Raw genomic sequence first — 16,269 nt, 5'->3', positions numbered from 1 at the left:
ATGAATGTTTGTTGTGCACCTTCTGTGTACGGTACCCAGTGCAGCTCACCTGGGATATGCCAACAAACAAGTTACCATATCCATCATTCAGGAATTCACCATCCACTAAGGAAAAGCTCTAGACAATCAACCCCGACTGGAGGCACGCTGTGCCATTTATCAGCAAATACTACCCTGCTCTTTTACAGTTTTTTCCTTTCAGGTCCCCCTACAACCACCTTCAATAAATTCACCCACAGGTATTTATTAAGTATCCAATACGTAGTGACCACTTTTCAGAGCAATGCAGAGGGAAACTTGGGGGAGTGGGGTATAAAAAAGAATAATTTCATTCTTCCAGGATTTCTCAGCACCTTCCATGTGCTAGGCACTGCAGGAAAAAAAAAAATCTCAGAAACAGCTCTGCCAGGCAGGATGCAAGATGTGCTCTAACAGATACATGGGTAAGCTGGAAAGAAAGAATGCTCCCTCAGGGGCCCGGAGACTCCCGGAAGAGACAGCCCAGGAGGATGGGTGAGAAGGGGAGACCAGGGGTGAGGGCGACGAACTCTGTGCAGAGGCACCGCGGAACTGGGCCCAGCGCTCGCCTCCCCCAGGCTGCAGGCCAGGCCAAAGGCCCGGCTCCTCGGGCAGGCGCCGCGCATAGCAACACGAGGCCAGACCCTGAGCCCAACCCTGATCCCGACCTCGACTTGCACCTGGGCCCCCACCCCCCGGCCCCCAACCCGATCTCCAGCCCCGAACCCCTGGTCCGCATCCACGCCCCGGCCCCCACCTGGGCCCGGATCCCGGACCCGCACCTCAACCCCGACCCCCACAGTGGGCCCTGACCCCCACCTTGGGCCCTGAACCCCGGCCCGCACCCTGACCCCAGACTCACACCTGGGCGCGGACCCCCGGCCAGCACCCCGACCATGACCCCAAACTCGCACCCGGGCCCGAACCCCCGGCCCGCACCCCGGCCCCGACCCCCACCGTGGGCCCTAACTCCCGGTCCGCACCTCGACCCCAACTCCCGGCCCACACCCCGGCCGCGACCCCCACCGTGGGCCCCGACCCCCGGCCCGCACCCCGGCCTCGGCCGGGCGCCCACCTCCGTGATGATGTCGTGCAGGTAGCGGAACGGGGGCTTGTTCAGCAGCTTCTCCGTCAGCGGCGGCCTCCGGATCACCTTCCCCAGAGCCTCCTGCGTCCGCTTCACCACCGCGGCGTTCATGGCGGCGCCGCCGGCGCCCCGCCGGCCCGCCGAGCCTAAGCGCCGCCGCCCGGCCGCCGCCGGCCCCGCCGCCGCCGCCGCCCGCTCCGGCCTCGAAGCGCCGCTCGGGTTTCCATCCCACAGTGCACCGGAGTCCGCCACTGCGCGTGCGCGGGGCCGCGGCGCTCGGTCGCCAGGGCGGCGCGGCCCTAGCAACGGACGCGCCCGGCGCCCCGCCCACCGCCTGCCGGCTGCGCGCGCACGCTAAGCCGGGTCTGCGGAGGAGCGGCTTCAGCCTGCAGGTCGAAGGACAGCGCCGTGTCCCTCCACCGTCGCGACAGCCTCGGCAAGCAGCGCACGTTCGCCCGGTGTTACAGGTGACCACGATTCCAGGCTCCCAAAATTACCGTTGCCCGTTTCACAGGTTTCAAGGGGACTGGACTAAGTTATCTCAAAAAACACAGAATAGAAAATGTTCTATGCTGTTTGTTACTTAATACGGTTTCTTGGGCAAATAACTCCATTTGTCTGTTCCTATAAAGCTGGCATAGTGATGTGCCAGCCTGCCTCCCTAACTCCCAGGGAGTTAACGTGACAGCGCTTTGTCACCAGGACGAAGCCACGCCCTGTCGTTATACCAGGTGTCTGTCGTTCTCTATCCACGAGGCACTGGCTCGTTGCAGATCCTTCTAGCAATCCGGAAGCTTTGTGGCCTGTCTTTAGGTCTTCTAATGGATACCTTTATAACCTTTATTTACATTTATTTTTAGCATTTTCAGTGCTCGTCATTCTTTGTGTAGATCCAAATTTCCATCTGAGATGGTGCTTCTCCTGTCTGAGGAACTTCCTTTACCATTTCTTTTTGCACGGATCAGCTGGCAATGAATGCTGTTACTTTTTGTCTGAGAGTCTTTACTGCACCTTCACATTTGAAAGATAGTTTCACTGACTATAGAATTCTGGGTCCACCTTTTTCACTTTCAGTGCTTTAAAGGTTTTCCTCCATTGGCCACTGGAAGACGTAGTTTCTGAAGAGAAGTCTGCTGTGGTTCTTATCTTTGTTATGTCTATTGTGTGTCTGGCTGCCTTCAAGATTTTCTTCTTATCATTGGTTTTCATAAATTTGCCCATGATGTATGTAGGTGTGTGGGGGGGGGCGTTTACCTAAAATTTGTATTTGATTATTTACATACAATAAAATTCACCCATTTTAGGTGTGAAGGTTGATGCGTTTTGATAATTATATACAATTATGTTGCCACCACCACAATCAAGATAGAGAACAGCTCCTGCACCCTGAAACATTTCCTCCTGCTCATTTGGAATGCATCTCTTCCTCCCCCTCCCCCAGCCCTAGGCAAATCTGGTTTCTGTCATTATAATTTTGCCTTTTCTAGAGTTTCATATAAATGGAATCATACAGTACAGAATCTTTTTTGTTTAATTCTTTGTCTTATTATATTTTTGAGACTCATCCATGTTGCTACATCTATTGATATGTCATTCCTTTTTGTGGCTGAGCAGTATTCCATAGTATAATTTGTTTATCCATTTACCAGTTGATGGACATTTGGGTTGCTTTCAGTTTCTGATAATTTATGAAAAGCACTACCAAGACCATTCACATACAGGTCTTTGTGTGAACATGAGTGTTCATTTCTCTTGGGTAAATACCCAGGAGTGGAATTTGTGGGTTGTTTGGTAAGAATATATTTAACTTTACAAGATACTACCATACTGTTCCCAAAGCAGCTACACCATTTGTCATTCCATCAGCAATGTATGGGATTTCCAGTTTCTCCATATCCCGTCAAACCCTAATATGTCAGGCCTTTTAAGTTCAATCATTCTGGTGGGTGTGTAATGATGGCTTATTATGGTTTAAATTTTCATTTCTCTAGTGAGTAGTGATTATGAGCATCTTTTTGTGTATTTATTAGATATTCATATGTATTTGGTGAAGATAGGCCACAAAGTATCATTCCAGTATTTGTTGAATCACTCCTGTGTGCGGAGTACTGTCTAGGTGCTGCAGATTTCATGGGGAACCATGTCCCTTCTAGTAAGCAACATCCACGTGGTCCACTGACGTCCACTGCTCCTGGGAACATCACTCCCCCTGCCGCTAACTGTATCCGGGATGATTGGAGCTTTGGTCACCTAGGCAGAGGCCAGGTGAACCGCCAGGGCTCACCTCCCTCCAGCTGTGTCAACCTCGCTTCTTTCCACTCTTCACCATACAAGTGGGCTGGCTGTAGGAGACTTTACTGAGAGGTTGGGAGAAGCCTAAGAGGGTGACAACCCGCGAGGGAAGGAATTTGACAACATTCACTGTACAGAACTAGCCTGTGGTCCATGGGGGAAGAAGCCCCCAGCAAACTGCACTCTTAGAGGGATCCCCTCCAGGGTGGCCCTCAGTTATTAATCCTCCTCCCCAGCTTCCAGACTGGTCTCCTTGGCCAGAGCACCTCCATCCTCTGATCCCTGCCTTATCAAATCTTCCTGACTTTCTGGAAACCCCACCCTCTTCCCACAGGAGCTCTTGTATCTGCCCATCCACTCCCTTTCTCTCAGCATTATATTTCCCAGAGTCTGGGCTCTCCAGTCCAGACTCACACCCTAGGACCTTGGCAGGACAGTCCACTGGGTCCCTTGGAACAATCCAGGGTGATGGACACTGTGAATTGGTCTCCTTCCTGGGCTCCCAGATTCCCATGATTCTCCTGATGGTCCACACACTTATCTTTTTTTCTTTTTGGTGAGGAAGATTGTCCCTGGGCTAATATCCATTGCCAATCTTCCTCTTTTTGCTTGAGGAAGACTGTCGCTGAGCTAACATGTGCCAATCTTCCTCTGTTTTGTATGTGGGATGCTGCCACAGTGTGGCCTGACCAGCAATGCTAGATCTGCACCTGGGATCCGAACCTGCGAACCCCAGGCAACTGAAGCTGAGCATGTGAACTTAACCATTACGCCACCAGCCCAGCCCCGACACACTTATCTTTATCACATGCGTATCTGGCTTCCAAAGAACAAATATTAATTCTCAAATAGTTCATCAAATCCCATAAAGAAGAATAAAATAATTTCCCAACTGCCTCATCATGTCTGAACATCTTCATCCACGCCGGAACTAATCCTTCACATCCACAAGGAGAATGGTGTTGGCTCCCTTCATCCCCTTCCCTACCCACCACCTGAGCCCTCCTCAGGCCCCCTGGAGGTCTTTTAAAAGGGGGCCGTGGTGAGACTGCGTCCTTCTTCACGCCTGGGCCGTTAGTCCACGAGCTGGCCCACAGCTCTGAAGTGAGGAAGCCCTGAGACAAAGACGTGCCAGCTCCCTGCCCTTCAGGTGTTAAGGACAGAGAGAGTGGGCTGTTATTCTCACAGGATGGCCAGGTGGAGCCCCTCAGGGGCTGCCCGAGATGCAGAGGATGCTGTGGTGTCTGAGAGCTAGAGTGTCCTGCCCAGACTTCTTCCCTGATGTGGTCACCATGGCCAAGCTGGGAGCATGGAGGCTCCTGTGAGGAGCGCCCACCTCTGAGCTCTGAACCCTGGCTGGGATCAGCCTGAGCAGGGGTGAAGGGAGACTCAGGGAGGTCGCTGACCCTGGCCTCCGACTCCAAGTGCCCTGCCTTCTCAACAGACATTCCCCGGCCCCCTTCCCAGAACGTTCACACTGGGCAGAGTCCTCCTCTGGGCCCAGGGCTGTGGGGTCCGCCGTGACCAGCAACCGGCTTGTCCATGAGCGGTCAGCCAGAGCGGTGGGGAAGCTAGGTAGGTGTGGCCGTGGAGAGCCCTCTGACCCCTCAGGTTCCACTGAGGACCTCAGCCAGTGCCACATGAGGGGGAAGCCTGGTTCCGATGTCTCTCACAGACTGTGGGGAGCAGGGGTCCATCTGGGCTGAGGAGACCCCCGTGGAGGCCTGAGGACACAGGTCTTACTCTTCTCCTTGGGACCACAGGGCCATGAGAGAGGGTCTGAGAGGATCTGGGACAAGGGAGCAGAGCCGCCATACCCCACTGAGGGCCTGCCTGGGGGCAGGTGGCCATGGCGTGGACACTCATCCCTGGAGGTCACAGCCTCTGTGGAGCATTCTCCCAGCCATCCACTGCGTCCTCATGAGGCCTCAACACTGCCCCCATGCGAGTCCATAACCTCCACATGGGAGAGCGGGTGGGCGTTCTAGGCCCTGGGAAAGCAGGACCAAGAAGATGCAGCTAAGGATTCCCGACTCCAAGAAAGAAACCTAGAATCAGGGCCTGGGGGTGAGGGGCCCAGAGGCTAGCCTGGAGCTGCAGTTCTGGGGGCCGGCTGGGTGGGGGGCCCTGTAGCCCGAATTATCCCTAAGGGCCGGGAGTCATGAAAGAATTAGAGGAAAAGGCACAGAATATAAAGGAGTCATTCATAAAAAAAGAAACTTGATTAAATAACTACAGAAAATTACAGCAAAGAAAGTGTTTGAAATACAAAAGGCTGGCAGGAGATGCTTTTGAAATAAGCAGTTTCTGAATGAATGAATGAGATAACCGTGGCCTTGGCTCACCCCAGGAGCGAGAGCTCCACAAAGCAGAGTGGCTCCCAGGCTCCTCTCGCCTTGCTTAAGAAGTAAACATTCCCCAGGACAAAGGCCTGGGAGGCCAACTTCTGCAGAGAGCCCAGGATGTGGGTCAGCCTGCTGGAAGGGCTGGGGAGGCAGGTACCAGGCAGGAGGAGAAATGGCCCAGAGCCTGGAGACAGCCTCGCCAGCCCTGGGTCCAAGACAGGACTCAGAAGGGCAGGCATCAGTCTGTGTGGCCAGGCAAGTGCCTAGCTGCACATGCATCCTCTCAGCAGGGAGGTGACTGATACCATTTTTTGAAACCTGAGGGGCCTGCATGGAAGGCCTTGTCCCTGATCCTAGAGAAAAAGAAGACAAAGACTTCCATCTGTTCCTAAACTTGCTGAGATTGTTTCTGCCTCAGGACCTTTGCACTTGCTGGTCCCTTTAGCTGAATAAGAATAACGCTCTTCCCCCAGATCTTCATAGGGCTGGATCTTTGCCATTATTCACGTCTCAGGTCACGTGTGAGGTCCTCAGAGATATCAAATGTCGACCAGAGTAAATCTGAACTCAACACCCTATTATCTTACTTCGCTTTCTTCAAAGCACTTATTCTCTGAAAGTCATTTTTGTAATTCACGTCTGCCCTTTTGCTTTTTGTCTCCCCCCAACAAATTACCCCCAGAAAGTGAGTTCCATGAATCCAGAGGTCTGGCTGATTTGCTCACCCCCGACTCCCCTACACCTTCAACATTGTCAGACATGTATGGGCTCTCGATGACTATTGGCCAAATGTTGAATAGAGTATGCTCTTACCAAAATCATTCTTTCCAAAGGGCTCTTAATAATATGGTTTGCTTATACCACAATTTTAAATGAAAAAAATCAAACTATAATGTTATGTAGACAACTGATCTCAGTGATGTTGAATGTCTGTGTGTGCGTACGCATGTGTCAATGTGTGTGTGAATGTGTGTGTGCGCGCTCATGTGTGTGCACGTGTGTGTGTAAATGTGTGTGCACGCATGTGTGTGTGAATGTCTATTTGCACACGCGTGCATGTGTGTGAATAAGCCCAGCAGTTTCAGGGTTTCAGAGGTTATCCAGGATTTGGGATCATGAGACATTTCTTCTGCTTCTTTATACCTCATTGGAATTTAGATTTATTTCCCAATAAATAAATTTTAAATCCGAAACAAAAATTAAAAGTTGTCAGAGGAGACCCCCACTTAGGGAAAGCCACAGTGTTGATGACTTGCTGGTAAACCGTGTCCCACGTGCCCTTTTATCCCCCGTTTACGTACTGGGGCCTCTAACAGGATCCTTTAGGAGACGGAAGTTGACCTGGGCCCTCCGCAGGCTCCCGAGCAGCAGTGGGAACAGCTGCCGCCAAGCACAGCCTTTGCCTGTAATAGCTGTGTGACTCTGGTCAGTTCTAGCCTTTTCAGTCCTCAGCCATTTCTCCAGGAAAGAGAAGGATTTGAACGAAATCAGCTCAAACGCCTCTTCCAATAACTGTCCCTAATGGCAAACCCTGGGAGCAACTCCCCAGGGGAGAAGCCGAGCAGAGCCCAGTTCCACCAGCATCCCCTCCAACCAGGGTCTCCCAGGGCCTGGGGATCTGAGCGAGGGCCTTAAACCCCTGAAAACACGTACAGAATCATTGTTGAATGGCACTTTCCTGGAGCGGGGGTCCACAGCTTTCATCCTGTTTGCATAGGGCGCTGCTTCTCAAATATTGAAAGGGCAAGAATCAGGTGCTGTTAGAGTCCCAAGCAAGCCTTTTCCAGAAAAGTCTGGTTAACTAGTGTCCAAGGTCCATCGCTGTTTGCCTTTTCCAAAAGTAAATGAGAGCAAGGCACACATGTGGACTTGGAGCTTTCTGCCAGAGTGGGCGGCAGCGGGCAGCAGGCGGGCAGGTGGGAATGGAGAGATGCCCACCGGGGCTGGTGCCAAGTCCTGAGGAACCTCAGCTCAGCCGGGAGCGGCCCGCCCCACCTCCTGGGCCCAGCCCCACCTGTGTGCACCACCTACCAGCTTCCAGCGCACCAACTAGGCCTCAGAGAGGAGTTGAAGAGCAGAGCTCCCTTTCGAATTACATAAAAACCTAGTTCTCCTGCCTCAATTATCCCAACCTGCCACCCCACAACCCTGTAATCGACTCCCACTGACCCGTGGGTCCCTCCTCAGAGGGCCTCCCTGACCCGCACCTCAAGGTGCCTCTGTCAGAAGGCCCCTGGCTCCCCATGAGGCTTACTTAAATGAGAATTGTGGGGGCGGGCCCAGTGGTGCAGCGGTTAAGTTCGCACGTTCCACTTCAGCGGCCCAGAGTTCACAGGTTCAGATCCCGGGTGCGGACATACACGCCGCTCATCAAGCCATGCTGTGGCAGGCATCCCACCTATAAAGTAGAGGAAGATGAGCGTGGATGTTAGCTCAGGGCCAGTCTTCCTCAGCAAAAAGAGGAGGATTGGCAGTGGATGTTATTCAGGGCTAATCTTCCTCAAAAGAAAAAAAGAATCATGTAACTGGTTGTACAATGTCTTCTCCCCACTAGCACGCAAGCTCCAGGAAGATAGGAGCTGATTCTGCCATCTCCTTAGGGCACCTGATGCATCTTCTCTAAACAAGCCTGAAGGAGGAAGTCTTAAACCGCTGTGGTGGATGCTGTGGTTGGCCGTCCAAATGCCCATCAGGATCAAGACCCACTCCACAAGGAGTGTTTCAACTAAATAAGCTCGAACGCCTCTTCCAATAACTATCACCAATGGCAAACCCTTAGAGCAACTCCTCAGGGAAGAATCCGAGCAGAGCCCAGTTCCACCAGCATCCCCTCCAACCAGGGTCTCCCAGGGCCTGGGGATCTGAGCGGGGACCCTTCAACCCCTCAGCTCACAGCTGAGTTCCTCTCTGGGGACATTTAACCAAAGGGGCCACCTCACCTCCTGCTCCCCGGGGACAGCCCACATTCGAGGGTTAATTGTGTTGGGGATACAAACCCAGTGTCTCAGGGACCTCCACCCAAGAGAGTTGCTATCAGGATGGTCTGAGGAAGCAGCCCCTAACCTGAGACTTCGGGGCTGAATCACCCACCAGCTAGCTGAACGGAAATCCCCACGATTGGTGTAAGAGGGAGAACTGAGCCCCCGGCAATGTAGTGAGACAACTGTGAAAAATTTCCCCAGCACAAAGTAGGAAGGGAGTCCAGCAGGGGGTGCTATCTCGGGCCCTTGACTGTGGAGTCAGACAGCTGTTGTGGGGTTGCCAGGGCGGCGGACAGAGATCACAAAGGCCGAGGGAGAGAAGGCCTCCTTGGCAGCTCGTGAAGAAACTCTTGTCTCTTGCAGCCGAAGATCAGAAACGGCTGAGGACCAGGCCCCACATTCCTTTCAAGGGCAGTGGGGCTCCAGAGAAGATTTAACTCTCGACCTCAGGAAGTGTACGGTGCCGGGGTCAGACTCCTGACTGAGAAGGACTGGGACTGTCAGATTGGGAAGGGCACATCTGGATGGAGGCACTCAGAAATCTAGACTCCCCAGATTCTCCTGAGCCACCTGGGCCTCCAGAAGTGGCCCACTCCTCCCTGTTAAGGACCTGCATTCCCCCTTTTCTCAAAGACAATACAGAGGTCACTAACATGCGACACCGCACACGCCTCTCTCAGGATCTTCCCTAATATCCCCCTCCTGGCCCCAGACCAGTCACTATGGTCAAGTCACAACAGAACCTGGCTGGGACCTGCTGAGCCTGCTAAGGGAGAAAGGGACAGGAGCTGCAGGACCGGCCAGCACGGACCAGAAGGAGTTGGGAGAGCATATCCCAAGGTGCTGGATGCTGGATCCAGCAGGGAATGGAATACAAAATCGGATAAGGGAGAATTGATCAACATGGGAGGACTTTCCACGATACAGGATTTATGACCCTGGCAAGCATCCAGGGAGACAGGACAGTACACTGTTCAAATGGCTCTTGGAAGCCTGCAAAAAGTTGTGGCCTTTGCTAAGTGAAGGCAAACTGCCAGACCTGCCGTGAGAGATGGTGGGGAAAAGGAACGAATGGGGCCTGCTGGAGCAGATACAGCGTGGAAGGCCAGCAAACCCCCTAGCTGACTTGATTCCTTGGGAGGGCCCAGGGGTCACTTCTTTCACCAAAGCAGAGGCTGGTGAGAAGCTCAGTGGTGGCTGTCCGCTGTGGGCCAGGGCTCCTGGTGGAAGACGATGCTGCAGGTCTGGGCTCCCTGACAACAATGGGGAGGATATGATCACAAAATAATAGAGGCCAAGTAGCGGTACTTAATGATCAGAAGCAAGGTAGATGCAATTACGGTAGAGCGGCCGTGTCGGAGTGGTGGTCAGGAGGACCTGATGTGCAGAGCGCTATGGAGATGGTTAACAGAACACAATGTTCCTAAGGGCCAGATGGATGGGCAGCCGACAAGGGTATTCCTTAATCTATGCTACCAAAGAAATCAAAGATGGATGTTCAGGAGGCTGAGAGTATCTGCCCCAATAAAATGCCACTATCCCTTGCCCGGTTTTCAGACCTGAAACCCACTAACTGAACGAAAGACCAGATTCCCCACGTCACTGCCAATATGTGCAGTCGTAGTCCCTCCCAGTCCTTTCCCAGAGGGACACTTGTTCAGGTAACCGTACGCTGGTGGGGGGTAGGGAACACCCAACCATTTCAGGGAGTGGTGGACACAGGGTCCTGGGGACCTGAAGCATCGTCATGGCCCCTCTTAGAGTGAGGGCATATGGAGTCGGGTGATAGAGTCCTGGTAAGGTGTGGATCCTGGTGGGTCCACTGGGTCCATGGACCCACCTAGTGGTCATTTCCTAAGTCCTCCAGTGCGTAATTGAAATGGACATACCTGGCAGATGGGTACCGCGTGTTGGCCAGGTCCTAGGACTGTGGAGGAAGAGCTGTAGGAATGGAGAAGGCTGTGTGGGCACCCCTGACACTGCCCCTCCCCAGCCCCAGCCGAGAAAGTAAGTCAAAGGCAATACTGCGCACTGGAGGCAATGGCAGCGATTACGAGAACGGGATATGTCCCACTCTTAGGACAGACAGTTTCACCATCATATAGCCATTTGTCAGTCTAACTCCTACAGAAAACAGATGGATCCTGAAGGTGATGGTGGAGTACTGCAAACCCACATGAGTAGGAGCCCTAATTATGATATCTTTGCTAGAGCAGGTCAACGCAGTCTCAAGTCCATGGTACGCAGCCAATACCTTCTTTTCCATCCCCAATAAAAAGGAGGGTCAGAGGCAGTGTACGTTCGTTTGGGATGGACAAGAATACACACTGGTGGTCTTGCCTCAGTGCTGCGTTTCTCTTTTCCCTCTGTCCTAATATAGTCTAGACTGTCTGGACACTGCATGACACCCTATCAGTCCAGCATCTTGATGATATCATATTAATTAAATGGGATGAGCAAGGGGGAAACACATCAGAGGCCCTGGTAAGATACACGTGCTGCATCTTCCTAGGGTTTCTCTCCCACCCTCTGCAGCACGTGTATCGTACCAGGGCCTCCAGTGGTCCATTGGATGGGGCATGACAGACCTCTGCTCCGAAGGGAAGACTACCTTTTGCACTTCCCACCACTAAGAAGGACCCACAGTGCCTGGTTGCCTCTTTGGGTGCTGGAGGCAGCATGTGCCACATTTGGGATACTGCCTGGACACATTCACCAAGTGCCTAAGGAAAGGCTTCCGGCTTTGAGTGGCTCCCAGAACAGGAAAGAACTCTAGCAGGTGCAGGCTGTGGTGCAAGCACCCTGCCACTTAGGCCATACGATCTGGAAGACTCTAGAGGTACTTATGCTGGAAAAAGATGCTATGTTGCTTCAAACCACCAAGTCTGTGTTGATTCTATGGCAAGTCCCAGGAGGAGAATCGCAACATAGACCCCTAGGGTTCTGGAGCAAGGCCACACTGTCTGCAGCAAAGACGAAGAGCTGCTGGCACGCCTCTGTGCCCTAGGACAGATGGAGGGCTGACCATGCGACGCCAAGTGATAACCATGCCACCAGAGCTGGGTCTTACCAGACCCTCCAAGTCGCAGGGTCAGGCGTGCCCAACAGCGATCTATTGTAAGAAGAACGTGGTGCATCAAGGACTGGGTGTGAGCAGGGCCAGAGGACACAAGCCAGCCACACAAGCCCAGCCCCTCATGTCACCGCTGTTGCCCCAGTGCCTGTCCCTCACCTCCACTACTGCTGTGTTGGGTGGGGTTGGTGCCTATGACCAGCCAGAAACGGGCTGAGCTTCATTAATGGACGGGTTGGCTCAGGATGGGGTGCAAAAAATGCCTAAAAACAGACAGCTGCTGCATGACAGCCTCACTGGTGGTCTCTGAAAGCCGGAAGTGAGGGGAAGTCTTCCCAATCTCCCAGTGAGGAGAAACTAGGTGTGTTACTTCACCGTTGCTGCTATAAAAAATTTTCCACAAACTTAGGAATTTAAAACAACTCAAATTTAATGCCATACAGTCCTGAAGTCAGAAGTTCAAAACGAGTCTCATTGGGGTTAAAGTCAAGGTGTGGGCAGGGCTGTGTTCTTTCTGGAGGATCTGGGGAGAATCCATTTCCTTGACTTTTCCAGCTTCCAGAAGCCACCTGAGTTCCTTGGCTCGTGGCCCCTTTCCAGCGATCACATCACGTCCATATCTCCTTCTGGAGTTGGCCCCGTGGCCGAGGGGTTAAGTTCCCGCGCTCCACTGCAGGCAGCCCAGTGTTTCATTGGTTCGAATCCTGGGTGTGGATATGGCACTGCTCGTCAAACCACACTGAGGCAGTGTCCCACATGCCACAACTAGAAGGACCCACAACGAAGAATATACAACTATGTACCGGGGGGCTTTGGGGAGAAAAAGGAAAAAAATAAAATCTTTAAAAAAAAAAAATCTGCTTCTGTCGTCACAAGTCCTTCTCTGACTCTGACCCGCCTGCCTCCCTCTTTCACTTATAAGGACACTTATGATGAAATTGGGCCCACCCAGATAATCCAAGATCATCTTTCCATTTCAAAATCCTCAACTTAATGACATCTGCAATGTCCCTCTTGCCATGTACCATTATGCGCTCACAAGTTCCAGGCATTAGGACGGGAACATCTACGGGCGCCATTATTCTGCCCACCACACTTGGGCAGCACACTTGGCTATTATTTTGCATAGAAAGAGAAGTGACCCAAGGTGAGAATGTATTCAAACTCATTGACAGTGACAAAACACTTGGTTGCTGCTGGTCTGAGCTTGGAAAGATTCAAAGATTGGGAGCAAGGAGTTTGTGGAAGGGGCACGACCGTAGACAGACTTGTGGGAGGGACCATGAGTGTGAAGACTTTTGTATTCCATGCTGACATCCACCAGAGAACACCATGGAAGAGGCAATAAACAACCCAGTAGACAAATGGCTTGACCAGTTGAAATCAGCCTGCTTCTGCCTTTGGCCATTCAGTGAAGAGCCATGGCATGGCCGGCAGGATGTCGTGGGCTCCTACCCACCACGGCTGATCTAGTTATGGCAACTGCTGAAATCCAGCCTGACAGCACTGGAAACCATGACAGCACCAGAGCCCCCATTCTAGCACCATCCTTCGAGGAACCCAACTGGGCTCTTGGTGGGAAGGAGATTACATTGGATTTTTCCACCCTAAAAGGGGCAGTGATTTACCTTGACTCTCTCGACAACATATTCCAAGTGTGGATTTGCTATTCCTGCCTTTTGGCCACTATCTTGGGGTTTTTAGAACGTCTGATGCACAGATATGGAATACCACATGGTATTGCCCCAGACCAAAGGACCCACTTCACAGCAAAGGAGGTGTGGTGTTGGGCACATGAGCCCACTGGGTCTACTCCTTACTGCTATATCCAGAAGCTGGCAGTCTGAGTGAGTGATGGAGTGGGCCTCTTGAAGATTCAGTTGAGGGACCAGGTGAGAGAAGATACCTATAAGGATGGGATTCCATCCTTTAGGGCATGGGATATACACTAAATCAATGACCATCGTAAATTGCTGTGTCCAATTGATCAAACGCATGGGTCTGGGAGCCAAGGGGTGGAAGCAGGAGTAGCCGCCTGACCTTCACTTCCAGGGATCCACTGGGAGAATGTGCACTTCTCCTCCAGAGGGAGACCACTTCCACCAGGGGACACAGTAGGAGTTCCACTAAACTGTAAGCTATGGCTGTCACTGGTCACTTCAAGCTCTTTGTGCCAAGAGACCAGCAGGCAAGGAAAGGAGTCACCATCCTGGCGGGGGCAATGACCTTGGTCATCAGGAGCAGGTGAGGCTGCTATGGTGGGGGTGGGGGAATACATATGGCAGCCAGGTGACCCCTGGAGCAACTTGGTCCTCCTTTGCCCAGTTTTGATAGAAAATAGAGAAGTGCAGCAGTCACAGCCTGAAGAGGGCATGGTGACCCGGGGCTCAGACTCCTCAGGGATAAGGGTCTGGATCCTCCCGCCAGGTAAGCCACCAAGACCAGCAAAGGAGCTAGCAGAGGGAGAGGGGAATTTAGAATGGTAGTAGACAATGAGAATCAGTTGCGACCTCGAGATCAGCTCCAGGGGCAGGCTCTGATTCATCCCACTGACCTCCCTCCTGTCAGTAACCCGGGCAAGGAGACGAGACAGAATCTTAGAGAAGATGCTTCCAGATGAGGTCAACTCACTGCACAAGGCTAGTGGATGCACGTGACATGAGGGATGGACTGGGGCAGATGCCATGCCATGCAGATTCCCCAGGACAGTGCTGCTGCAGGTCCCAGCTCCTAGTCTATCTCCTTTCTGGAATTGTCCAAAGCTGAATGGAGCTGCCTCCCTTGAGGTTACACGCTCTCCCACTGGTCCTACCATGGGGTTATGGGCCTCCACTGACTGCTTCATGGATATAGAGGCCCAGCCCCTGGCCTGGACTCAGGAGGTCCCAGCAGGGCCCCGGGGAGTCCTTTGAGTCCTCAGCTGCAACTGCCTGGCGTTCGGGTCTCCCCTGCCCCATCCTGCCTAATTCACTCCTTATGGGGGGCTGTTCCTGAGAGCACCCCTCCATCCCCACGCACAAACCTCTACCCTGGAGTCCGTGGCCAGGGAGCCTGACCGGAGGCCACCCCAAAGAGAAAACTGGGCAAGACAGCGCGGACGAGAAAGCAACTCAAACCAACACGATCTGGGATCTTGTAGCAACACGGTACAAAAACAAAAGCAGTTCAAAGCAGCTCAGTCTCCAGTAAATATGAGAAAGCACGAGAGAAAACCAGCAGGAGGCAGGACAGCAGTGCTGGGGGATGGCAAGCAGACAGACCCCCTGGCACTGACCAGGCCAGCCCGGCCACCACGTACCTGTTCATGGGGACAGAGCACGTGGGTGGGTACATCAATGGTGGGGCAGAGCACGTCCAGGACGGCCGCTGGTCAAGCCTGCAATGAAAACAGCAATGTGGGGTCTCCCTTTTTCAACAAGAGCTTTTTGTTTGCTTTACAATGAGTGTTGTGAAAGTGGATATAAATGTTGTTTTCCTGTTTCTCCAGCTCATGTCATTTTTGTTTGTACAAGATTTATCTGATTTGAAGCCTCCTGCGTTAGAAGGAAGGGAATACTGAGTTTGGCAAAAGCTCTGTTTCCGGGGATCAGAGCCCAACCTGATGGGCAAAGGGAAAGGAAAAAGAGTGGAGGTGTGTGTAGGCCAGGGGTGCTGGTGGGAGGAGAGGGGGCAAAGGCACCCACAGTGTCTGACCATCAAAATGATCACCAGCGTGGAATCCTGGACCAGCTGACACGGGAGTCAAAGATCTCTCGGGGGATGCAACGTCTGGGCATCCTTTGGTTTGTTTTTATTTTTTATCTTATCCAAAAGAATGTATGTTGTGTATACTGTGCTGAACAGTAGCTTGAGTTTCATAATTCACGTAGCCGAATTTACAGCTTATTTAAAAGGTGACAAAAATTTTAATCACATTTCCTCAAGTTCCCATTTGCTTTGCCAGGAGAGATCAGATGTGACAATTGGACCTCGTGCCCCCAGACGCAGCATGACAGGTGTATGATGGGAGGGTCGGGAGGGGGTCTAGCCGGGCAGGGCAGTCCAGCCTGGGGTTATGGCTGTGACGGGAAAAGTGTGAGGCTGAAGGACATGAGCCGTGGGAGAGTGCTGGCAAGCGCAGAGAGGAAGGTGAGGCTGGGGGACACTTCTTTCTCCCATTTTCCATTGGGCGGTGTTTCCCAGCATGACTGTTTCATACTTCACTAAATGTGATGACTGACATTCATCGACTCCTGGCTGTGTGCAAGACGCCATGCTAAGCCCATTTCATCCACCTTCTCATTTAATCCTCAAAACAATCTCCAAGACAACTCAACAACAAAAAAACAAACAACTCAATTCAAAAATGGGCAAAGGACTTGAATAGACATTCCTCCAAAGAAGATATACAAATGGCCAATGAGCACATGAGAAGATGTTCAATTCATTAGTCGTTAGGGAAATGCAAATCAAAAGCACAATGAAATACCACCT

The 16,269-nt window shown here is 52.4% G+C and overlaps 1 protein-coding gene across 7 annotated transcripts in view; it reads right to left on the bottom strand.

The window, feature by feature from the left end:
* TRAF3IP1 (TRAF3 interacting protein 1) overlaps positions 1-1,353 on the bottom strand; it is a 52,389-nt gene extending 51,036 nt beyond the window's left edge. For all 7 annotated transcript variants that reach the window (XM_023642713.2, XM_023642714.2, XM_023642715.2 and 4 more), the window contains exon 1: positions 1,094-1,353. In XM_023642713.2, the coding sequence (XP_023498481.2) occupies positions 1,094-1,216 (123 nt within the window). In that variant the 5' untranslated portion in view covers positions 1,217-1,353. The remainder of the gene's footprint in view (positions 1-1,093) is intronic.
* Positions 1,354-16,269: the final 14,916 nt, after the last annotated feature.

The sequence above is a fragment of the Equus caballus genome, chromosome 6, assembly GCF_041296265.1.
Source record: "Equus caballus isolate H_3958 breed thoroughbred chromosome 6, TB-T2T, whole genome shotgun sequence".
NCBI lineage: Eukaryota > Metazoa > Chordata > Mammalia > Perissodactyla > Equidae > Equus > Equus caballus.
This window is presented reverse-complemented; position numbering and strand designations above follow the sequence as displayed.